At 40.9% G+C, this 19,264-nt stretch overlaps 1 protein-coding gene across 1 annotated transcript in view; it reads left to right on the top strand.

Annotated features, from left to right (window-relative positions):
• The first annotated feature begins 13,172 nt into the window (after positions 1-13,172).
• Positions 13,173-19,264, top strand: part of LOC139407247 (ribosomal protein S6 kinase polypeptide 1) — a 53,534-nt gene continuing 47,442 nt past the window's right edge. Inside the window, exon 1 of the mRNA XM_071150851.1 lies at positions 13,173-13,399. Within this exon, the coding sequence (XP_071006952.1) occupies positions 13,298-13,399 (102 nt within the window). The 5' untranslated portion in view covers positions 13,173-13,297. The remainder of the gene's footprint in view (positions 13,400-19,264) is intronic.

Raw genomic sequence — 19,264 nt, 5'->3', positions numbered from 1 at the left:
ATTTCTGTGATTTTCTATGATTTTCTGAAATAACACACATATACTAAACCCTCCGTAAATAACTCAGTTGTTAACGTAAAGACTTAAAACTCAGGATTCTGTAACAGCATACCCCAATGAGGATATGTGGTGATTTATAGCTTCCTGTGCCAACCGGAAGTGCCATAATTGGTGTCTCAGGGGCTGTTTCAAAGGGTTAAAAAAGTCTGATCTGTCCAAAACTTCATATATGTGATTAGGCAACCCCCATGAACTGTAAATCAGTCATTTTTCCCAAAAAAATTCAAAGGAAAAAAAAATCACACTAAAACACAACTTGAATGGAGGGACGTATTGGGGTGCGTAGAGACAGACAGTGGCTGCAATAGTTAGCTTTGTTCGAGCTAAAAAAGAACCGTCAGACCTAGAGTTCCGAAACTTTAGAAACCTGTTCTAGACCTCCGGTCGATGGTGCGTGGTGAGTTACGTGGCTCTAGACGGTTCTCGGACCGAGAAACAGCCTCGTACATTTGCAATACCTTCAATTCATTTTGACCATTACGAAAATGACGACGTTTAGAAAAGTCTCAGAGACGCAAGGCTAGGTGCATTGAAACCGGCTCGGCCCATAGAGACGGACCCCGACGTTTCTGTCCGATAGCTCGTTCAAGGACCCCGTAGCAAGTCATGGAAAATAGTGGATTTTCAGCACCAATTAGGGTTTTTCTCGGACACCAAATGACCTATCGAGCCGAAACTTGGGATTCGGGGTCGCCTCAGCTAGGCCAACACATAACTTAAGAAATGGACCCGCAGCTAGAACGTAACTACGTGTTTTATGGTTTTTTTATGGTTTGAACCCAAGGCGTTGTGAATTTTGGGCCAGCTCTGAAGTATGTAATAGTTGGCTACTAAACGAGTTGGAAAAAGTGGGTTTGGTGTCAGTTTGTATCAGTTTGGTGTCAGAATGATATCTAATTGACTGATGGACTATTGTCCACTTGACTCTTGTACATTTGCAATATGTTTAAACAGTGAGGTACCATCACCAAAAGCGACATTCTGAAATCAACCCTAACGAGCGATTGAGATGAACCAGAATCACTGCAAAGCCATCCCGAGTTCATCGGGCCAGTCAATTTCACATTCCTGCAGGATTTTTATAGCATGACCAATTCGTGATGGTACCTGCCCATTGAAACATATTGCAAATGCACAGTGACTTTGAAAAAGTAAGGAAACATAAACAAAAAAAATCGAATTTTTTTTTTGGGGGGTGACCAGTTGCACGTGCATTTGCAATATGATTCTATAGTGAAAAAACATATTGCAAATGCACAGTGACTTTGAAAAAGTAAGGAAACATAAACAAAAAAAATCCAAAATTTTTATTTTTGGGTGACCAGTTGCACGTTCATTTGCAATATGATTCTATAGTGAAAAAACATATTGCAAATGCACAGTGACTTTGAAAAAGTAAGGAAACATAAACAAAAAAAATCAAAACATTTTTTTTTTGGGTGACCAGTTGCACGTGCATTTGCAATATGATTCTATAGTGAAAAAACATCACCAAAAGCGACATTCTGAAATCAACCCAAACGAGCAATTGAGATGACCCAGAATCACTGCAAAGCCATCCCGAGTTCATCGGGGTAGTCAATTTCACATTCCTGCAGGATTTTTATAGCATGACCAATTCGTGATGGTACCTGCCCATTGAAACATATTGCAAATGCACAGTGACTTTGAAAAAGTAAGGAAACATAAACAAAAAAAATCCAAAATTTTTTTTTTTGGGTGACCAGTTGCACGTGCATTTGCAATATGATTCTATAGTGAAAAAACATCACCAAAAGCGACATTCTGAAATCAACCCAAACGAGCGATTGAGATGACCCAGAATCACTGCAAAGCCATCCCGAGTTCATCGGGCCAGTCAATTTCACATTCCTGCAGGATTTTTATAGCATGACAAATTCGTGATGGTACCTGCCCATTAAAACATATTGCAAATGCACAGTGACTTTGAAAAAGTAAGGAAACATAGAATCAAATTATTTTTTTTTGGGTTACCAGTTGCACATTTCAGATCACCAGTTGCACATTTCAGATCACCAGTTGCACATTTCAGATCACCAGTTGCACGGAGGAAAATCGTTACTTTTGACTTTGACTTTTGACTTCCTATGACATCATATTGCAAATGGACAAAACATATGCCTTATGCACAAGTAAAACAAAAAAAAATTATGATAATACAAGTTGACAAAGGTATAGTTTGAGCAAAGTATAGTTTGAATTTTGAGCATGACAAATTCGTGATGGTAAAACATATTGCAAATGCACAGTGACTTTGAAAAAGTAAGGAAACATAAACAAATGGACATAATGAAATCATCATTTTTTTTTTCCCGGTTACCAGTTGCACGCGCATTTGCAATATGATTCTATAGTGAAAAAACATATTGCAAATGGACATGATGAAATCAACACAACGAGTGATGGAAATGAACAACTATCACTGCCCGGCCGTCCCGAGTTCATCAGTTCAGTCAATTTTGGCCCCCCAAAAAATTTACTTTTGACTTTGACTTTTGACTTCCTATGAAATCATATTGCAAATGGACAAATCATATTCCTTATGCACAAGTAAAAAAAATAAAATTATGATAATAACATTTTACAAAAGTATATTTATACACTTCTTACACATGATTAATTGTCTTAAAATCGAAACAATTTCGAAAAACGGTCCAGAAAGCACTTTTTTTAGTTTTTAAAGTTTAAAAAAAAAATCAAATTTTCGACTTTTGACATCCTATTAAATCATATTGCAAATGGACAAAACATATGCCTTATGCACTAGTAAAAAAAAAAAATGATAATAAAGTATGACTAAAGTATGTTGATAAAGTTCTTATACATGTGTAATTGACATAAAAATTGAAAGAATTTTGAAAAACGGTCCAGAAAGCACTTTTTTAAGGATGTGTGAAGTTTTTTACCAAATTTTGACATTTTTGACTTTTGACTTTTGACTTCCTATGAAATCATATTGCAAATGGACAAAACATATGCCTTATGCGCATGTAATTAAAAAAAAAAAAATTTGATATCAAAATTGGACAAAAGTATAATCATACAGTTCTTACACATGTGTAATTGACAAAAAAAGCGAAAGAATTTCGAAAAAAGGCCCAGAAAGCACTTTTTTAAGGGGTGAAAAGTTTTTGAAAAAAATATCCTTTTTTCAAAATTTTTCTTTTGGATGTTGACTTGGGTTGCATTTCCAATATGAAAAACCCAGGTGGAGCGCACTCGCCCCCTGTTGGATCTTTGAGGTGTTACAATTGGCAATTGCCATATGGCATTTGCCATATACTTTGCACGAATCAACGCCGCTTTGGGTGGTATTGGACATCGTGTACATGGTTTGTCCAATGCCAATATCTTGCCATTCATTTTTGTACAATTCAGGGGGGTATTCCCTTACTTTCAGGGGAAAGGGGATACCTAGTCAGACGCACAACTGAATGCCTTCAACCGAAATGTGTTTTCCACATTTAACCCAACCCCTCTGAATCAGAAAGTTATGGGGGCTGCCTTAATCCACGTCCACGTCATTGATGCCCAGGGAGCAGTCGCTATTGGGAGAACAGCATATTTTTCCACCATGTCGTCCCAGGGATTCGAACCAGTGTTACTGTCCCAACACTCTTCACCGCTAGGCTACCTCAATAGAACGCTGAGTCTCATTCTCACGAGCTTGACTGAAGAACTTACAATCAAGCCTGACAAGGCCAATGAAAGCCGTGCCTCGCTAGAAGCCCCGCCTTCCACAGGTGTTAACACTTAGGCTCTGATTCATTCCTTCAATTTTGCTCTTCACATTGAGCTGAGCAGAACAATTCAATTACTTAGACTGCTTGTTTATCATACTTTGCTCCAACTGAACTCTCCTTTTGTGGTTGAGCACCCCTTTGGATGTTCCGTGCTAGAGTTTGTATTTTGTTTTCGTAGTTTCCTATCTACAAACCAATTAGTTAATTATTCAGGTTGCTACGCCTGGCTATAGCAATGAGTGAGATGGCTAACGCGAACGAAACGGCAAAAGCCAACAAACCGGGTTCAGGTTAGGGACCATGCGCCCGGTCATGCGGTTACACCATATCAACAAAATATACTCATGTTTGTTGTTTTGTATGTCTCGGCTTGGTGCATGCTCAGGCTGCCCTTGCTTGAACCAGTTCACGTGCACATTCTCACCGGCTGATTGGTGTTTCCAATAGTGACCGTCCTCTCCCGGAGGCCTGTACCTCGGCTGAGTTGTGGGATGCGGGATGGATTTGGGTCTTTGGTCAGATCAAATGTCTTGTTTAGCCTGGGCTTGTTGCATGCAGAAGCTGCTCTCGCTCAACCTGGGTCTTGTGCGCATTGTCGCCGGTTGCGGGAGGCTACTCTTGAAGGGAGAGGTCGGCCGGGTTCGGTGGGGACTCCCTGCCTTCTGTGCTTGCCTTGGTAAAGCTCCACTTTCCTCATTTCCCAGACTTGGTCAAAGAAGGGTCCGGCTCGCCTCAGTGATCTGGTTCTATGAGACTGTTGAGACAAGGTTAGATAAACACTGCATAGCATGTTAACCAGACTAGCTAACTTGCCAAGGCATGCTAGCTACTGCTACTAGCTAGTCCTGCCTCCCCACGGTGGCATTGAAGAGGAGCTCTGTCTTATCGAGGTTGAGCTTGAGGTGGTGGGCTGACATCCAAGCTGAGATGTTTGGCAGGCACGTAGAGACGTGTGTTGCTACCTGAGTATCAGAAAGGGAGGATGAGAAAAGTAGTAGAGTGTTTTCTGCATAGCAATGATAGGAGAGGACATGTGAGGATATGATCAAGCCGAGTGACTTGGTGTAAAGAGGAGAGGGCCTAGAACCGAGCCCTGTAGTACGAACCCATGGTGCAGACACAGGATGAGATGAGATGCCCAGTCCTGAGAGGGTGGAGAGGAGGATCTGATGGATAACGGTGGAGAGGCAGTGGATATATCTAGGAGGATGAGAACAGAGGAGAGAGAGTCAGCTTTGGTAGAGCGGAAAGCCTCTGTGACACAATGGAGAGGGGTGTCAGTTGAGTGAGCCTCCTTGAAGCCTGACTGGTTAAGGTGAAGAAGATCATTCTGAGAGACATAACAAAGGAGTTGGTCATAGACAACACACTGAAGTGTTTTGGAAAGAAAATAAATAAGGGATAATGGTCTATAGTTTTTCATGTCATATGGGTTGAGTGTTGGTTTCTTGAAGAGGGAAGCGGCTTTGACCATCTTGAAGTCAGAGGGGACGCAGGGAATGGTCAGGGATGAGTTGATAAGGGAAATGAGAAGGTCTGCAGAGAGGTCTGGAGAAGGCAGGAGGGGATGGGGGCAGGTTGTCGGGCGGCCAGACTTCACTAGTCACAGAATTTAATCTGGGGAGAAAGAGGTCAAGGTGTAAGGTAGTACTGTGTGAGTGAGACCAGTGGACTCAGTAGGACTGAGAGATGGACTGAGAGATGGAGGATTAAGGAGGAAAAAGTGGAGAAGAGCAGGGGTTGGAACCAAAATTATTTTCCAATCGTTTAGTTCTAAACATAATTCTATATTTTTTTGTTTCGTTCCATTGTTCCAAACACCAAAACAAAGTTCTGAACCGGTTCAAACCCCCAAAATTGACAAGTTAAATTGTTCCTTTCTGTTATTTTTTAATATTTTTTTAAACATTTAACTCAACATTAAATTATTTCACAATCAGTACAGATAGAGCAGCTTGCTATGGAGCGGGCAAGCTATTTACATGCATTGGATAGAGAAGTGCAGGGCAAGAGATGTGACTGAAATTTTGCAGTGGGGAGAGAGTGAGAGAGGATGGAGGTTATCTTGTTGTTATGAAATGCATTATCTGAATTGCGCCCACAGAGTTATACCTACGTAGGACCGGCTTCTATGAAAGAATGTTGAATGTCATTGAACTTCAGAGAGTTGGCTTAATGATGGACCAAAACTAGATAGATAGCTAACAAGCTTGTGTGTGCACTTTTTGAAGTTAATAAATCCAATGTGAAATGTAGTATACTCAACCAGCGTTGAAAAAGTTAATCCATTCTTTTCAACAACAACAAAAAATCTCTCTCCTTAATTTCTGAATCACGCTTGTAACGTCAGTAGTAGGCTAGTAGACTATGCTGGAATAAGACACTGGAATACGTTTCTGAGTGACAGAGTGACTAACTGGTTTCCTTGCTTTTAAAATAAATGTTATTTTCTGGAACAGTGTTTATCACTTTAATTTCCAGTGCTGATCCTGTCCTCGAAAAAATTGGTTTTCGGTTCTGTTCCCTGAACCGGTTCCAACCCCTGGAGAACAGTTTCCCAGGGTGGAGGCAGAGGCTTGAAATGTTGATTGATAGAAAGCGGCTTTAGCGGTAAATACAGAGGAAGAGGAGGGAGTGGAAGGATGATAGGTCCTCCGGAAATGGAGTTTTCCGCCAATTCCGCTCAGATGACTGCAGCCCTGTTCTGTGAGTACTTAATGAGTTACTCAGCCACGGAGCAGTAGGGGAGGACCGAGCCAGTCGGGAGGAAAGAGGACAGTGAGAGTCAAAGGATGCGGAAAGGGAGGAGAGTAGGATCGAAGAGGCAGAGACAGTAGGGAGAAGGATTTAGCAGAAGGGAGAAATTATAGGATAGAAGTGGAGCGTAGTGGGAGAGAGAGAGGAAAGATTGCGATGGTGCATCACCATCTGGGTAGGGGCTGAGTGGGTAGAGTTGGAGGAGAAATGGAGAGAAAAATAAACAAAGTAGTGATCAAAGACCTGGAGGGGGGTTGCAGTGAGATTAGTAGGTGAACAGCCTCTAGTAAAGATGAGGTCAAGCATATTGCCTGCCTTGTGAGTGGTCGGGGACTGGGAAAGAGTGAGGTCAAAGTATGGAACAAGAAGGCCCGCACACTGTTAAAGCCCCCAATTCACCGGTTTACTGACAACGTTCCGATCCGAAACAGATCTTTGTCTGGTCCAACAAACTGAGTGCTCCCATCCCAAAATATACAGGTACACATTTCACCTTACATGACCATTGCGGACATGACGCATGGTGGGTGTGTAACAGTATAGCTTCCGTCCCTCTCCTCGCCCCTAAAAGGGCTCGAAATAGGCACACATCAACAGTCACCCTCGAAGCATCGTTACCCATCTCTCCACAAAAAGCCGCGGCCCTTTTGTGGAGCGAGCAAGGGGAACAACTACTTCAAGGTCCTCAGAGCGACCCCGATGGAAACGCTATTAGCGCGCACCACTGCTAACTAGCTAGCCATTTCACATCGGTTACAGGTGCAATAACTATTTGTGCATCTCTAATAATTTAATAACAATGAGATGTGTACATGTAGTAGTTCCAGAAAATAATATATATTTAAAAAAATACCAAGTGGATGGCAAGACAAATCAAAGTGACATATTGATGTAAGAAATGGTCTGATATCAAACCCTTGGTTCAGACCTCTAGGAGACATGGTACACATGGTGAATCCAATACAATTCTCTTCTCAATGATGATCAGTATCCCCCCCCCCCCAGTCGTCTAAACATGTTCGATGCCAATGTATCTCAAAGAGCTAATGTTGTGACGAGACTCAATGAAATGTGCAGCCGTAGGGTTTCTCTGGTCAAGGGTCCTGATTAGAGGTCGACCGATTATGATTCTTCAACGCTGATACCAGTACCGATTATTGGAGGACCAAAAAAGCTGATACCAATTAATCAGCCGATTTTTATATATATATTTGTAATAATGACAATTACAACAATGCTGAATGAACACTTTTATTTTAACTTAATACATCAATAAAATCTATTTAGTCTCAAAAAAATAATGAAACATGTTCAATTTGCTTTAAATAATGCAAAAACAAAGTGTTGGAGAAGAAAGTAAGTAAAATTTTGCCATGTAAAAAAGCTAACGTTTAAGGTCCTTGCTCAGAACATGAGAACATATGAAAGCTGGTGGTTCCTTTCAACATCAGTCTTCAATATTCCCAGGTAAGAAGTTTTAGGTTGTAGTTGTTATAGGAATTATAGGACTATTTCTCTCTATAGCATTTGTATTTCCTATACCTTTGACTATTGGATGTGGATGTTGTATAGGCACTATAGTATTGCCAGTATTGCCTAATCTCGAGAGTTAAAAGGGCTTGAAGTCATAAACAGCGCAATGCTTGAAGCAGTGCTAAGAGCTGCTGGCAAATGCAGGAAAGTGCTGTTTGAATGAATGCATACAAACCTGCTGCTGCCTACCACCGCTCAGTCAGACTGCTCTATCAAATATCAAATCATAGACTTAATTATAATATAACACACAGAAATACGAGCCTTAGGTCATTAATATGGTAAAATCCGGAAACTATCATTTTGAAAACAAAACGTTTATTCTTTCAGTGAAATACTGAACCGTTCTAACGGGTGGCATCCCTAAGTCTAAATATTGCTGTTACATTGCACAACCTTCAACGTTATGTCATAATTATGTACAATTCCGGCAAATTAATTACCGTCTTTGTTAGGAATAAATGGTCTTCACACAGTTCGCTATGAGCCAGGCGGCCCAAACTGCTGCACATACCCTGACTGCTTGCACAGAACGCAAGAGAAGTGACACAATTTCTCTAGTTAAAAGAAATTCATGTTAGCAGGCAATATTAACTAAATATGCAGGTTTAGAAATATATACAGTACATGTGTATTGATTTTAAGAAAGGCATTGATGTTTATGGTTAGGTGCACATTGGTGCAACGACAATGCTTTTTTCGCGAATGCGCTTGTTAAATCATCACACGTTTGGCGAAGTAGGCTGTGATTCGATGATAAATTAACAGGTACCGCATCGATTATATGCAACGCAGGACGAGCTAGATAAACTAGTAATGTCATCAACCATGTGTCGATAACTAGTGATTATGTTAAGATTGATTGTTTTTATAAGATAAGTTTAATGCTAGCTAGCAACTTACCTTGGCTCTTGCTGCACTCGCATAACAGGTAGTCAGCCTGCCAAGCAGTCTCTTCGTGGTGTGCAATGTAATCGGCCATAATTGGTTTCCAAAAATGCAGATTACCGATTGTTATGAAAACTTGATATCGGTCCTAATTAATTGGCCATTCCGATTAATCGGTCGACCTCTAGTCCTGATATTACTCCTGTGTTTTGCTATCCTTGTTTTCAGAGCTCGTTTTGTTTTTCCTACACAGCATAGACCACAAATACACTTAATCAGGTATATCCATTTTTTTAATGTGAGACATGTAATGATTCCCTTAATCTTAATGGCCTTGCCCGTAATAGGGTGATTGAACATTGTGCATTTGTTCGTAAAGTTACACTGGTTACATCAGCCACATCTATAGTTACCATCCTGCACATTGTCTAGAAAGGTACTACGTGGCTCTGGTGGAAGATCAGACCTTCAGACGCTCCCCCAATGATGTGGTCGAACTGTTTACCAAGTGGGGAGTATTGAAGGAAGCATTGAGCGCATTGGTCAGGAAGTCGGAGAGGTTTGGGTGTGAGGCTGTCATCCTGGGTCATATTTTTATAACGTTCCCTTGCATCATGCAGCCATTCCTCTGGGTAAGGCGGCTGTCTGAAACGCTCATCCTGATAGTCGGCTTGTTTGTCATAGTTACTCTGTGTACCACAAATCCTGCGTATGCGACTGTATTGGCTAATGGGGAGGCTTTTTCTGGGGGGGTGTAGGGTGGAAGATGTCTCCATGTAACAGGGAATTCCTGTCCATAGGGCTCCCTGTATAGATCCAGGCTAAAACCACCCCACTCCCTCTTAATGAAAATGTCACGAAAACATATTTCATGCGCATCAAAGGTGAGGGTGAATTTCAAAAAGCCCACCCAATCCACCTACCTCATCCCCATACTGTTTTTATTTTATTTACTTTTCTGCTCTTTTGCACACCAGTATCTCTACCTGCACATGTTCATCTGCTCATTTATCACTCCAGTGTTAATCTGCTAAATTGTAATTAGTCGCTCCTTTGGCCTATGTATTGCCTTACCTCCTCATGCCTTTTGCACACACTGTGTATAGACTTTCTTTTTTCTACTGTGTCATTGACTTGTTTATTGTGTTATTGACTTGTTATTGTTTACTCCATGTGTAACTCTGTGTTGTTGTCTGTGTCACACTGCTTTGCTATATATTGGCCAGGTCGCAGTTGCAAATGAGAAATTGTTCTCAACTAGCCTACCTGGTTAAATAAAGGTGAAATAAAATAAATAAATAAAAATGTTCACTGCTTGTATTGACGAAAGAGTGGAATCGATGAAGTTCCTCTGCTGTTCCCTGGAATAGAACAAATGTAATTTGTTTCCAGAGTCTGATATGGCACAAGAATGGATGGTTAGGGCTGAAAATCACATTCTACTCAAACAACCCCACATACATGGCATAATTCAGTGACATTTTGCCACCCATAGCAGTTATCTTCTGTTGAATGAACATGTCATTTTCAAACATGAAAAAGTTCTTAGTCAGAACAATCTCAGCAAGTTCAACAATAGAGTTAGCGCTAGGGAGTGTACCAGTGGGTCGTTCCCTAAGACAGTGTACCAGGGGGTCGTTGACTAAGACAGTTTACCAGGGGATCGTTGACTAAGACAGTGTACCAGTGGGTCGTTGACTAAGACAGTGTGCCAGTGGGTCGTTGACTAAGACAGTGTACCAGTGGGTCGTTGACTAAGACAGTGTACCAGTGGGTCGTTGACTAAGACAGTGTGCCAGTGGGTCGTTGACTAAGACAGTGTGCCAGTGGGTTGTTGACTAAGACAGTGTACCAGTGGGTCGTTGACTAAGACGGTGTACCAGTGGGTTGTTGACTAAGACAGTGTACCAGTGGGTCGTTGACTAAGACGGTGTACCATGGCTTCTAGGCCTCCCTGATGGGGGATATTAGTATACAGGGATTCAACATCAAAGCAATCCATAAGCATCTCCACACTGATATTGTGCATTGTCCTGAGGCTGTTAATCATGTCCATAGAATCACGTACATATGCAGAGAGTGACACCACACTGCGTTTTAGAAAGAAAATCTGAGAAACATATTTTTCTACCTATCTGCAGTATGTTTCTAGGAAGGGATTTCTGTATCTGGGAGGACAAAAGGTGGATTTGGCTCGAAATTGGGTATTGGTTCTGTGGGAAATGTAATTCTCTATTGTGTCACCCATAGCCTGAACACTCGTCTCACCCATACTTGACACATCCACATTTTAACTCCCCAAGTCTCAATGTACAAAAGAAAAAAGGGAAAGAAATTAATCAAAATCATGCTGGTTGAATTCGACCAGTACAGTATGAGTGGTGAGCCATCGTCAGGAAGTCAGCTTATCAAGGTGTCAAGCGAATTTAACTCTCCAAGGGAACCTGGTAGGCGATAGAGTGGACACGTGACAGTGACAGCATGGAATTAAAATGAGGAGATAGACAGGTGAGAGTGGGAAAATAGAAAATCTCCACTTAAGAGAAATAAGTAGCCCTGTGCCAACCCCCGCAATGATCAGATGCTCTCGGACTATGAGAGAACACATAGTCAGATGACGAGAGAGCAGGTGGAGTAGCAGTGTTCTCTGGGGTAATACATGTCTCTGTCAGGGCCAAAAGGTGTAGGGACTGATGGGCAACATAGGCTGAGATTAACTCAGTCTTCTTGACCGCAAATCGGCAGTTCCAAACTTTGCCGGGGACTAGAAATTCCACATGGGTTGTGCGAGCAGGATACACTAAATTAGAAGGGTTGTAGTCAAGGGGTAGTGTCTGTACAACCTACAGGGAGAGAAGTGAACAGGGATAGGAAACACACACACACTTAACAAAGCTACAAATGAGCAAAATGAGATCATCAGAAGAAAGATAAGATACTCAAGAGAGAGAGTGGTGTGGAGCCTTCCTCTCTATCCTTCCTGGAATAACCAAGTTATTAATGCCCCCTCTGTTAATCCGAGTCCCTTGGGGTTCACGGGTTTCAAGTGTTTTTTTGTCAAATTTGAACCCGATTAAGAACCAACCCCACAGACAATCGACAGAGTAAGTTCAAATATAATTGTATTCAATGCGTGGCTATGCTGGACAGCCTGGACATGCAATGGAAAGCACCTCCACATTGGGACTACCTGTAAGGGTGAAGAAGGTCGCAGTAGGTAGGGCTATCCCAATTTTTTAAAATAAAAAATAAAATAAAATAAAAAAAGGTAGGGCTATCCATCAGGTCTCCTATGTGGAGGCTGTGGAAATAGCTGAAGGAGTGGTGTGGAGATGAGATGGTAGTAGATACTGTTCAAGTTTGAAATAAGTCTAGAAAGATCAACATCATTGTTTCTGCAGCTAAACAATATCTGGGATTCAAAGATTTCACATCTGAAGAGCTCCACGGAGTACTGTCTCGAGTAGTCCCAGCCTGAGTAGGGAAGTTTGAGTTATCAAATGACCGAAGGAGTGGGAATATTTTTCCTGATAATACTTTTTAGTTTTTGTGAAATAATGTTGTTATTTTTTTTATCTTCCTGTAATGGAATGTACTTTTAATTTGTGAATGTATCCCTTATCCCTTCATCCCTGGTCCAGTTGGTGTGGGAATGCAGCTCTAACTTTTGTTTGCAGACTGCCATAGTACCGAAGAAGAAGATGAATTTGAGGAGCCGGTCTTTCGGCGTGTCATTTTGCAATATGCAGCCAAAGATTTGTATAACTAACCCACGATAGTTATAAAAATCTGTCATAGTGGGAAAAACAAGCAAGGAGGTGGGCAGAGACAAGCACGAACTACTGAACTACTATTGGCATTTATTCGCATATTTCCGTTAGGGAACGCCCACTTTGAAGTGTGCGTGTGCAATAACTCAATTCGACCTGGCACTCCTAAACGACACATTTAAAAAAAACTTTGGCAAAGGGTAAAGTCTATAAAACGCAGTCCACTCTGTTTGTTACAGATTTTAGTTTCGGAAACATCGATGAGAAAATTATCTGAATATCGGCAAAAATCCATCTCACTCCTTATTCCCCCACTGCTGACCACAGTTGTTGGGTTTATTCTCGTCCCATTATTTGGATGTGAGTGGAAACGCCCACCGGATACTTCACATTCATACATCCGGTGAATTATCTGGCTCATTGTTCTATCTCTGTGTAGCATCGGCTATCTGGAACGAAGCAAAGCAGCCCCGGCTTTTTAGACTGGGAATCAGCTGGCTAGCTAATGGCTATGCTTCAATCAGAATGATATCGCAGCGGGAACGAGGAGAACTTGCACGTTTTTATACTGTTACGGACCCTAAAAAGCACAAGAAAGGCTATACAGTGTACAAAGTCACTGCAAGGGTAAGTTGACAGAGGCTGTGTTGTTGACAGCTAGCTACAGTGACGTTAGTTAGCAGCTAGCTAGCTAACGTTATCATTGTTGTTTTATCCTGTCGTAGCTACAACTGCGAATACTATTCATACGGATATGTTGTAGTTGATAAATAACGACGTTTTAAACCTTATTTTGGCTGCTTATATGTGACATTTTTCAGTTCACCTGCTAACTTGCTCCCATTATTCAGCTAACGTTAACTAACTAGCTGTCAAACTAGTGCCTAGCTTGCGCGAGCTAATAACTAGCTCGTTTGTCTGACAATGGAGATAGAAAGCCTCCATAGTTAGCCAAACTCGGTGATAACAAGATCAAGAGAGGAGATTACATTGAATGCCACCTTCTGTCATACCACTATATGCTAACTAGGTAGTTAGCTAACGTCAGTTAACTAACTGTTATTGACAATAAAGCTAACTGAACAGTGTGCAATCATGAGACCAGTAAGAAGCTGCCACTTATAAGCTTGCTGCTGCCCCAATATCTGTGCAAGCCTTTAGAGCTGTCGACGATGAGTATGACGTGTCTCCCCTCTAACGCCCAGGAAGCCCCCATTCAAATTCCCATTAGATAACTCTGCATGCGTTATAATGTCAAAATACTTTAGTTACTCACCAAATATGGGGTTTCTCTGAGTAACTATCTTAATTTACTCCCGTTATGGCTGGTATGTACTTCCAAAAAGGTAAATGAACCGAAAAAATGCCTCTTTGGCAGTGATGGAAAAACTACTAAATTGTCATACTTGAGTAAAAGTAAAGATACAGTACCTTAATAGAAAATGACTCAAGTAAAAGTCACTCAGTAAAATACAACTTGAGTAAAAGTCTAAAAGTATTTGGTTTTAAATATACTTAAGTATCAAAAGTAAACGGAATTGCTAAAATGTACATAAGTATCAAAAGTAAGAGTATAAACCATTTCAAATTCCTTTTTTAAGCAAACCAGACAGCACCATATTTTATTTTTATTGACGGATAGCCAGGGGCACACTCCAACACATAATTTACACATGAAGCATTTGTGTTTAGTGAGTCTGTCAGATCAGAGGCAGTAGAGAAAACCAGGGATGTTCTCTTGATAAGTGAATTGGAACATTTTCCAGTCAAAATGTAACGAGTACTTTTGGGTATCAGGGAAAATGTATAGATTAAAAAGTACATCATTTTATTTTGGAATGCAGTGAAGTAAAAATTATCAAAAATATAAATGGTAAAGTACAGATACCACTAAAAAATGACTTAAGTACTTTACACCACTGATCTTCGACACCTCTAATGTGTTGGGCTGTTGTAGACTTTCGATCTGTGCTTAGCAGTAAGGTTATAGCTCCTCAGAATCCTTGCGACGTGAGTGCTTATACAGTTTTATTTGGAAGTACATACTGGCTGTGATGCTTGCAGAGCTGTCTAATGGGAGTTTCAATCAGAGCTTCCTGAGCGTTAGAGAGGAGACACGTCATACTCATTCATCGTCAACATTTCTAATACACAGATACTGGGGCATCTAGTTGCATACATTTTACTAATCAGTCTCAGTAAGTGCGTATGCAGCATGAGAGAAACTGCAGTCTATGCAATTTATTGTCTAGCGAATGGAAGTCCACGGCAACGACCCAAAGTTACCCATTGTGCAAAAGTAATCATCATTGTTGCATCCAGACCCACACCCAGATATGTTGACTCTCTACCTTTTAGTTTGTATTTCACATCAGATTCAGAAAGGTCACATCCCAGCAACACAGATTTTAGCACTATCAGAGATTATTCTCCAAAGGGAACCATATCAAGTCTTTCCAATGGCTACAATACCACACAACCAGTTCAGTGTCACACATGCGCACCCATACAAATGAAAAGGGTTGATTTTTGTCACAAAGGTGCTGATGGGAGAGAGAAAGGGTTATATCATTTCCTCGTCTGTCTGGCTCTGTCACTGTGAGTGGTGCAGGAGGTCAGAACACTACAGGGTTTTGAAACTGGGACACTATCAGACAGAATGAGTCGTCAGTCTGCCCACAATGTTCTAAGGAGAGGGACCGAAAGAATGAATAAATAGATGCTTCCATACCCACCGCTGCAGTTTTTTTCTGTATCAGAAATGGGCTTAGCTGGTGGGTGTGACAGGGGGCGTGGCAGAGGGCAGGGCAATGAGCATAATTGGTCGTTGGCGGCTACATTTTAGAGAGAATTTGAGACCCCATCTTTGCGCTGCGCTGTAGAGACTTTTGCATTCAAGACAATTTCCTGTAATTCTATACATTTCTCCATGGAGCTGAGATATTTAGTACATCTTTAAGTTAATTTCCTGCAGTTCTACACATTTTGCTATGCAGCTAAGAGAAAATGTAGCATTTTTAAAGCTAGTTTCCTGTAATTATTTGCATTTTGCCATGTCTATTGCTGTTCTTTTGCTCGACAATAATAATAAAATGAATATTGCTAAATTCATATTTTTTTTTGCATTTTCAATTCTCTCTGACTGTCTAGCGTTTATTTTGGTGATTGTTCATTTTCAAATGTTATGTTAAAAAAAATATATAGGTCCATTATCTTTTCTACATACTTTATATCTGGTTTTAGTGGTTTAAGTTAAAACTTAGAGTTTTTCTAACCTGAAAAGTAATAATAATAATTTTAAAAACATTTTTTACGCTCTTTGGACTTAGGCTACCCAGAAAAACACTAAAATCAAAACAAACTTTATTTGTCACCTGTGCCGAGTACAGCAAGTTTAGACTTTACCGTGAAATGCTTACAAGCCCTTAACCAACAGTGCAGTTCAAGAAGAGTTAAGAAAATATTTACCAAGTAGATGAAAACAAAAAGTAATACAAAGTAACAAGGCTATATACAGGGGGCACCGGTACCGAGTCAGTGTGCGGGGGTACACGTTAGTTGAGGTAATTTGTACATGTAGGTGGGGTGAAGTGACTATGCATAGATAATAAACAGCGAGAAGCAGCAGTGTACAAAAGGGGGGGGGGGGGGTCAATGTAAATTGTCCGGTGGCGATTTTATTAATTGTTCAGCAGTCATATACCTTGGGGGTAGAAGCTGTTGAGGAGCCTTTTGGTCCTAGACTTGGCACTCCGGTACCGTTTGCCGTGCGGTAGCAGAGAAAACAGTCTATAACTTGGATGACTGGAGTCTCTGCTAATTTTATTGGCTTTCCTCTGGCCTATTGTATAGGTCCTGGGTGGCAGGAAGCTTGGCCCCAGTGATGTACTGGGCTGTTCGCGCTACCCTCTGTAGCGCCTTAGCAGTTGCCATACCAGGCGGTGATGCAACCAGTCAGGATGCTCTTGATGGTGCAGCTGTAGAACCTTGTGAGCATCTGGGGACGCATGCCAAATATTTTCAGTCTCCTGAGGGGGAAAAGGTTTTGCCCTCTTCACGACTGTCTTGGTGTGTTTGGACCATGATAGTTTGTTGGTGATGTGGACACCAAGGAACTTGAAACGCTCGACCCGCTCCACTACAGCCCTGTCGATGTTAATGGGGGCCTGTTCAGCTCGCCTTTTTCTGTAGTCCACGGTCAGCTCCTTTGTCTTGCTCACATTGAGGGAGATGTTGTTGTCCTTGCACCACACTGCCAGTTCTCTGACCTCCCTATAGGCTGTCTCATCGTTGTTGGTGATCAGGCCTGCCTCCTTTAAAAGTTGCGAGCTTGCACTGCGGGACTTAGAGGTACCCAGCAGCACGGCATCATTGCTCCAGAACACTACAATGGGGAGTTAGAGCACTCATTATGTATTTCGTCATATAAAAACCTTGGGACCCAATCATATCGAGTGGTTCCAATGACGAATTTGACACGAGACACCCGTCCCTGGGTGAAGATGGCTGACAAAACATTACGGTGGAACCAACTGTAAGTAGTTATGTCATAACGAGTCAAGCAAAAAAAAGACAATTGAGAGGAATATGTTAATATAGAGACAAACATTTGTGCATATTTTTTTGTCATAAAGTTCATTAACGAAAATCGCTATTTAGCAAGTTAGCTGACTAGCTAACATTAGCCAGCTAGCTAGCTAGTGTTATGACAGGATAATTAATTTATAATTTGTCTTGTTTAATGTTTTAGGGACTCCTGAGAGAACCAGCAAACCAGGCTGTCATCTTGTGAAACTGGCTGTAAAGAATCTAGCTCGATAAAGCATTTACTGCAAATTGAATGTACAATTGTGTAAGCTTGCCTTGCAATGCAGCTGAAGTAACATAGATAGCTAACTTTTTACTTGCTTATTGTGTTGTGGAGGATAAAAATAACTGTATGCCTATGGATGTGTAGCTAGCTACAGTATGTAGCCCGTCTGTGTATGGACACTAAAACGTTAGTTTCTGAGTTAATATTCATACCAATCTATGAACCTCAGCTGTCATAGTTGTTGTATCAACTTCAAGTCTGAATGGCACTAATGAAACCTATGGATAGAGTAGAATATAATAACTTTGTGCCAAGGATGCAAGTCCTATATACGTACTGTACGTACTCCTATATATGTACTGTAGTTATTACCACACATGAGATTCCCACATTGTAGCCTGTACATTGAATATATTCACTGATCATGTACTCTTCCTTTGCAAATAAAGGTGCAGTTCAGGTATGAATTTCTGAGACATTCTTTTTCAGTCTTATCAAACTCCATAATTTGAATGAAGCTGTGTCTGCATGTATGTATTACAATTATACACTTCAACAGTGTTTACCACTCCTGCTCCTGGGACATCAATGATTACATATTGTAACTATGCAATAGACTAGAAACATGATTTAAGTAAAGGCTGACTTGTTAAAAAAAAATACAGAAAAAAACTATGCATAACTAACTCCCTTCATCTGCATTAATCTGAGGACACAGGATAGTATTTCAATGAGATGCTTAATTTCAACCAGTGGAGAATGTGAAACGCTTTATTGAAAGAAGTTCATTATCCAGGTGTTATAAATACATAATACATGCATTATAATTATGATAATTGTAATATATTATAAATACAAGTTCAATCTGTACTTCAATGCACATATGGTGTGCATTATAAAACGAGAAAGAAAGACGAGGTGGGGAAAGAGGTGTAGAAGACAGAAAGGGAAAGAGGTAAGAACGGTGGCAGACAGCATATGATTAATGAATTACAGTGCTACCCTTATTCTCTCAGTTCATCACAATTGTGGTGTCACCTAACCAGCCTTGGGCCCCCAGTTGGCCCAAAGGTTATCTTAAGTGGCGATGACGGGACTGGCTTCCTCTCTCACATCAAAACATACCTGCAAATGAGAGACAGATGGATAGAGAGAGAGCATGATTTACCTTGTTTTTTTATTCTAACACAGTCAGTCATCATAATCATCAGGAGATGATATTCAAAACTGACCTTGGATCTTTAACTCTGGGACTACTACATCTCTCTGTATTTCAATGTAAAGTATCTCTTTAATAATACTTATTTTTGACCCAACGAAGTGACCTCTCACCTTTTATAATGCAGTGCCCTCTGTGTTAGCCAGTTCAGATGAGGGACGTGTTCACCAAAACCGCTGATATAACCTAGAGGATTTAGGGAGAGGGATGAAGTGAAGAAGAGAGACTGTTATTGTGTGTGTGTGGTCTCACATGGTGTCCACACGAAGTGGCTGCAGAGTACTCTATGCTGAAAAACAGACACATGAGGACAAACAATAGAAGATAATGTATGTGACCCAGACACCTATCAGAGTGTACCTGAAACATTTAAATATAGAGGGCTATGTGTCTCACCACTTGGTTATTGCAAGGCTAACCCCCAGGGAAATTATGACTTGGCAGCAACAGATAGTCCAGT

The sequence above is a fragment of the Oncorhynchus clarkii genome, chromosome 4, assembly GCF_045791955.1.
Source record: "Oncorhynchus clarkii lewisi isolate Uvic-CL-2024 chromosome 4, UVic_Ocla_1.0, whole genome shotgun sequence".
Classification (NCBI taxonomy): Eukaryota; Metazoa; Chordata; class Actinopteri; order Salmoniformes; family Salmonidae; genus Oncorhynchus; species Oncorhynchus clarkii.
This window is presented reverse-complemented; position numbering and strand designations above follow the sequence as displayed.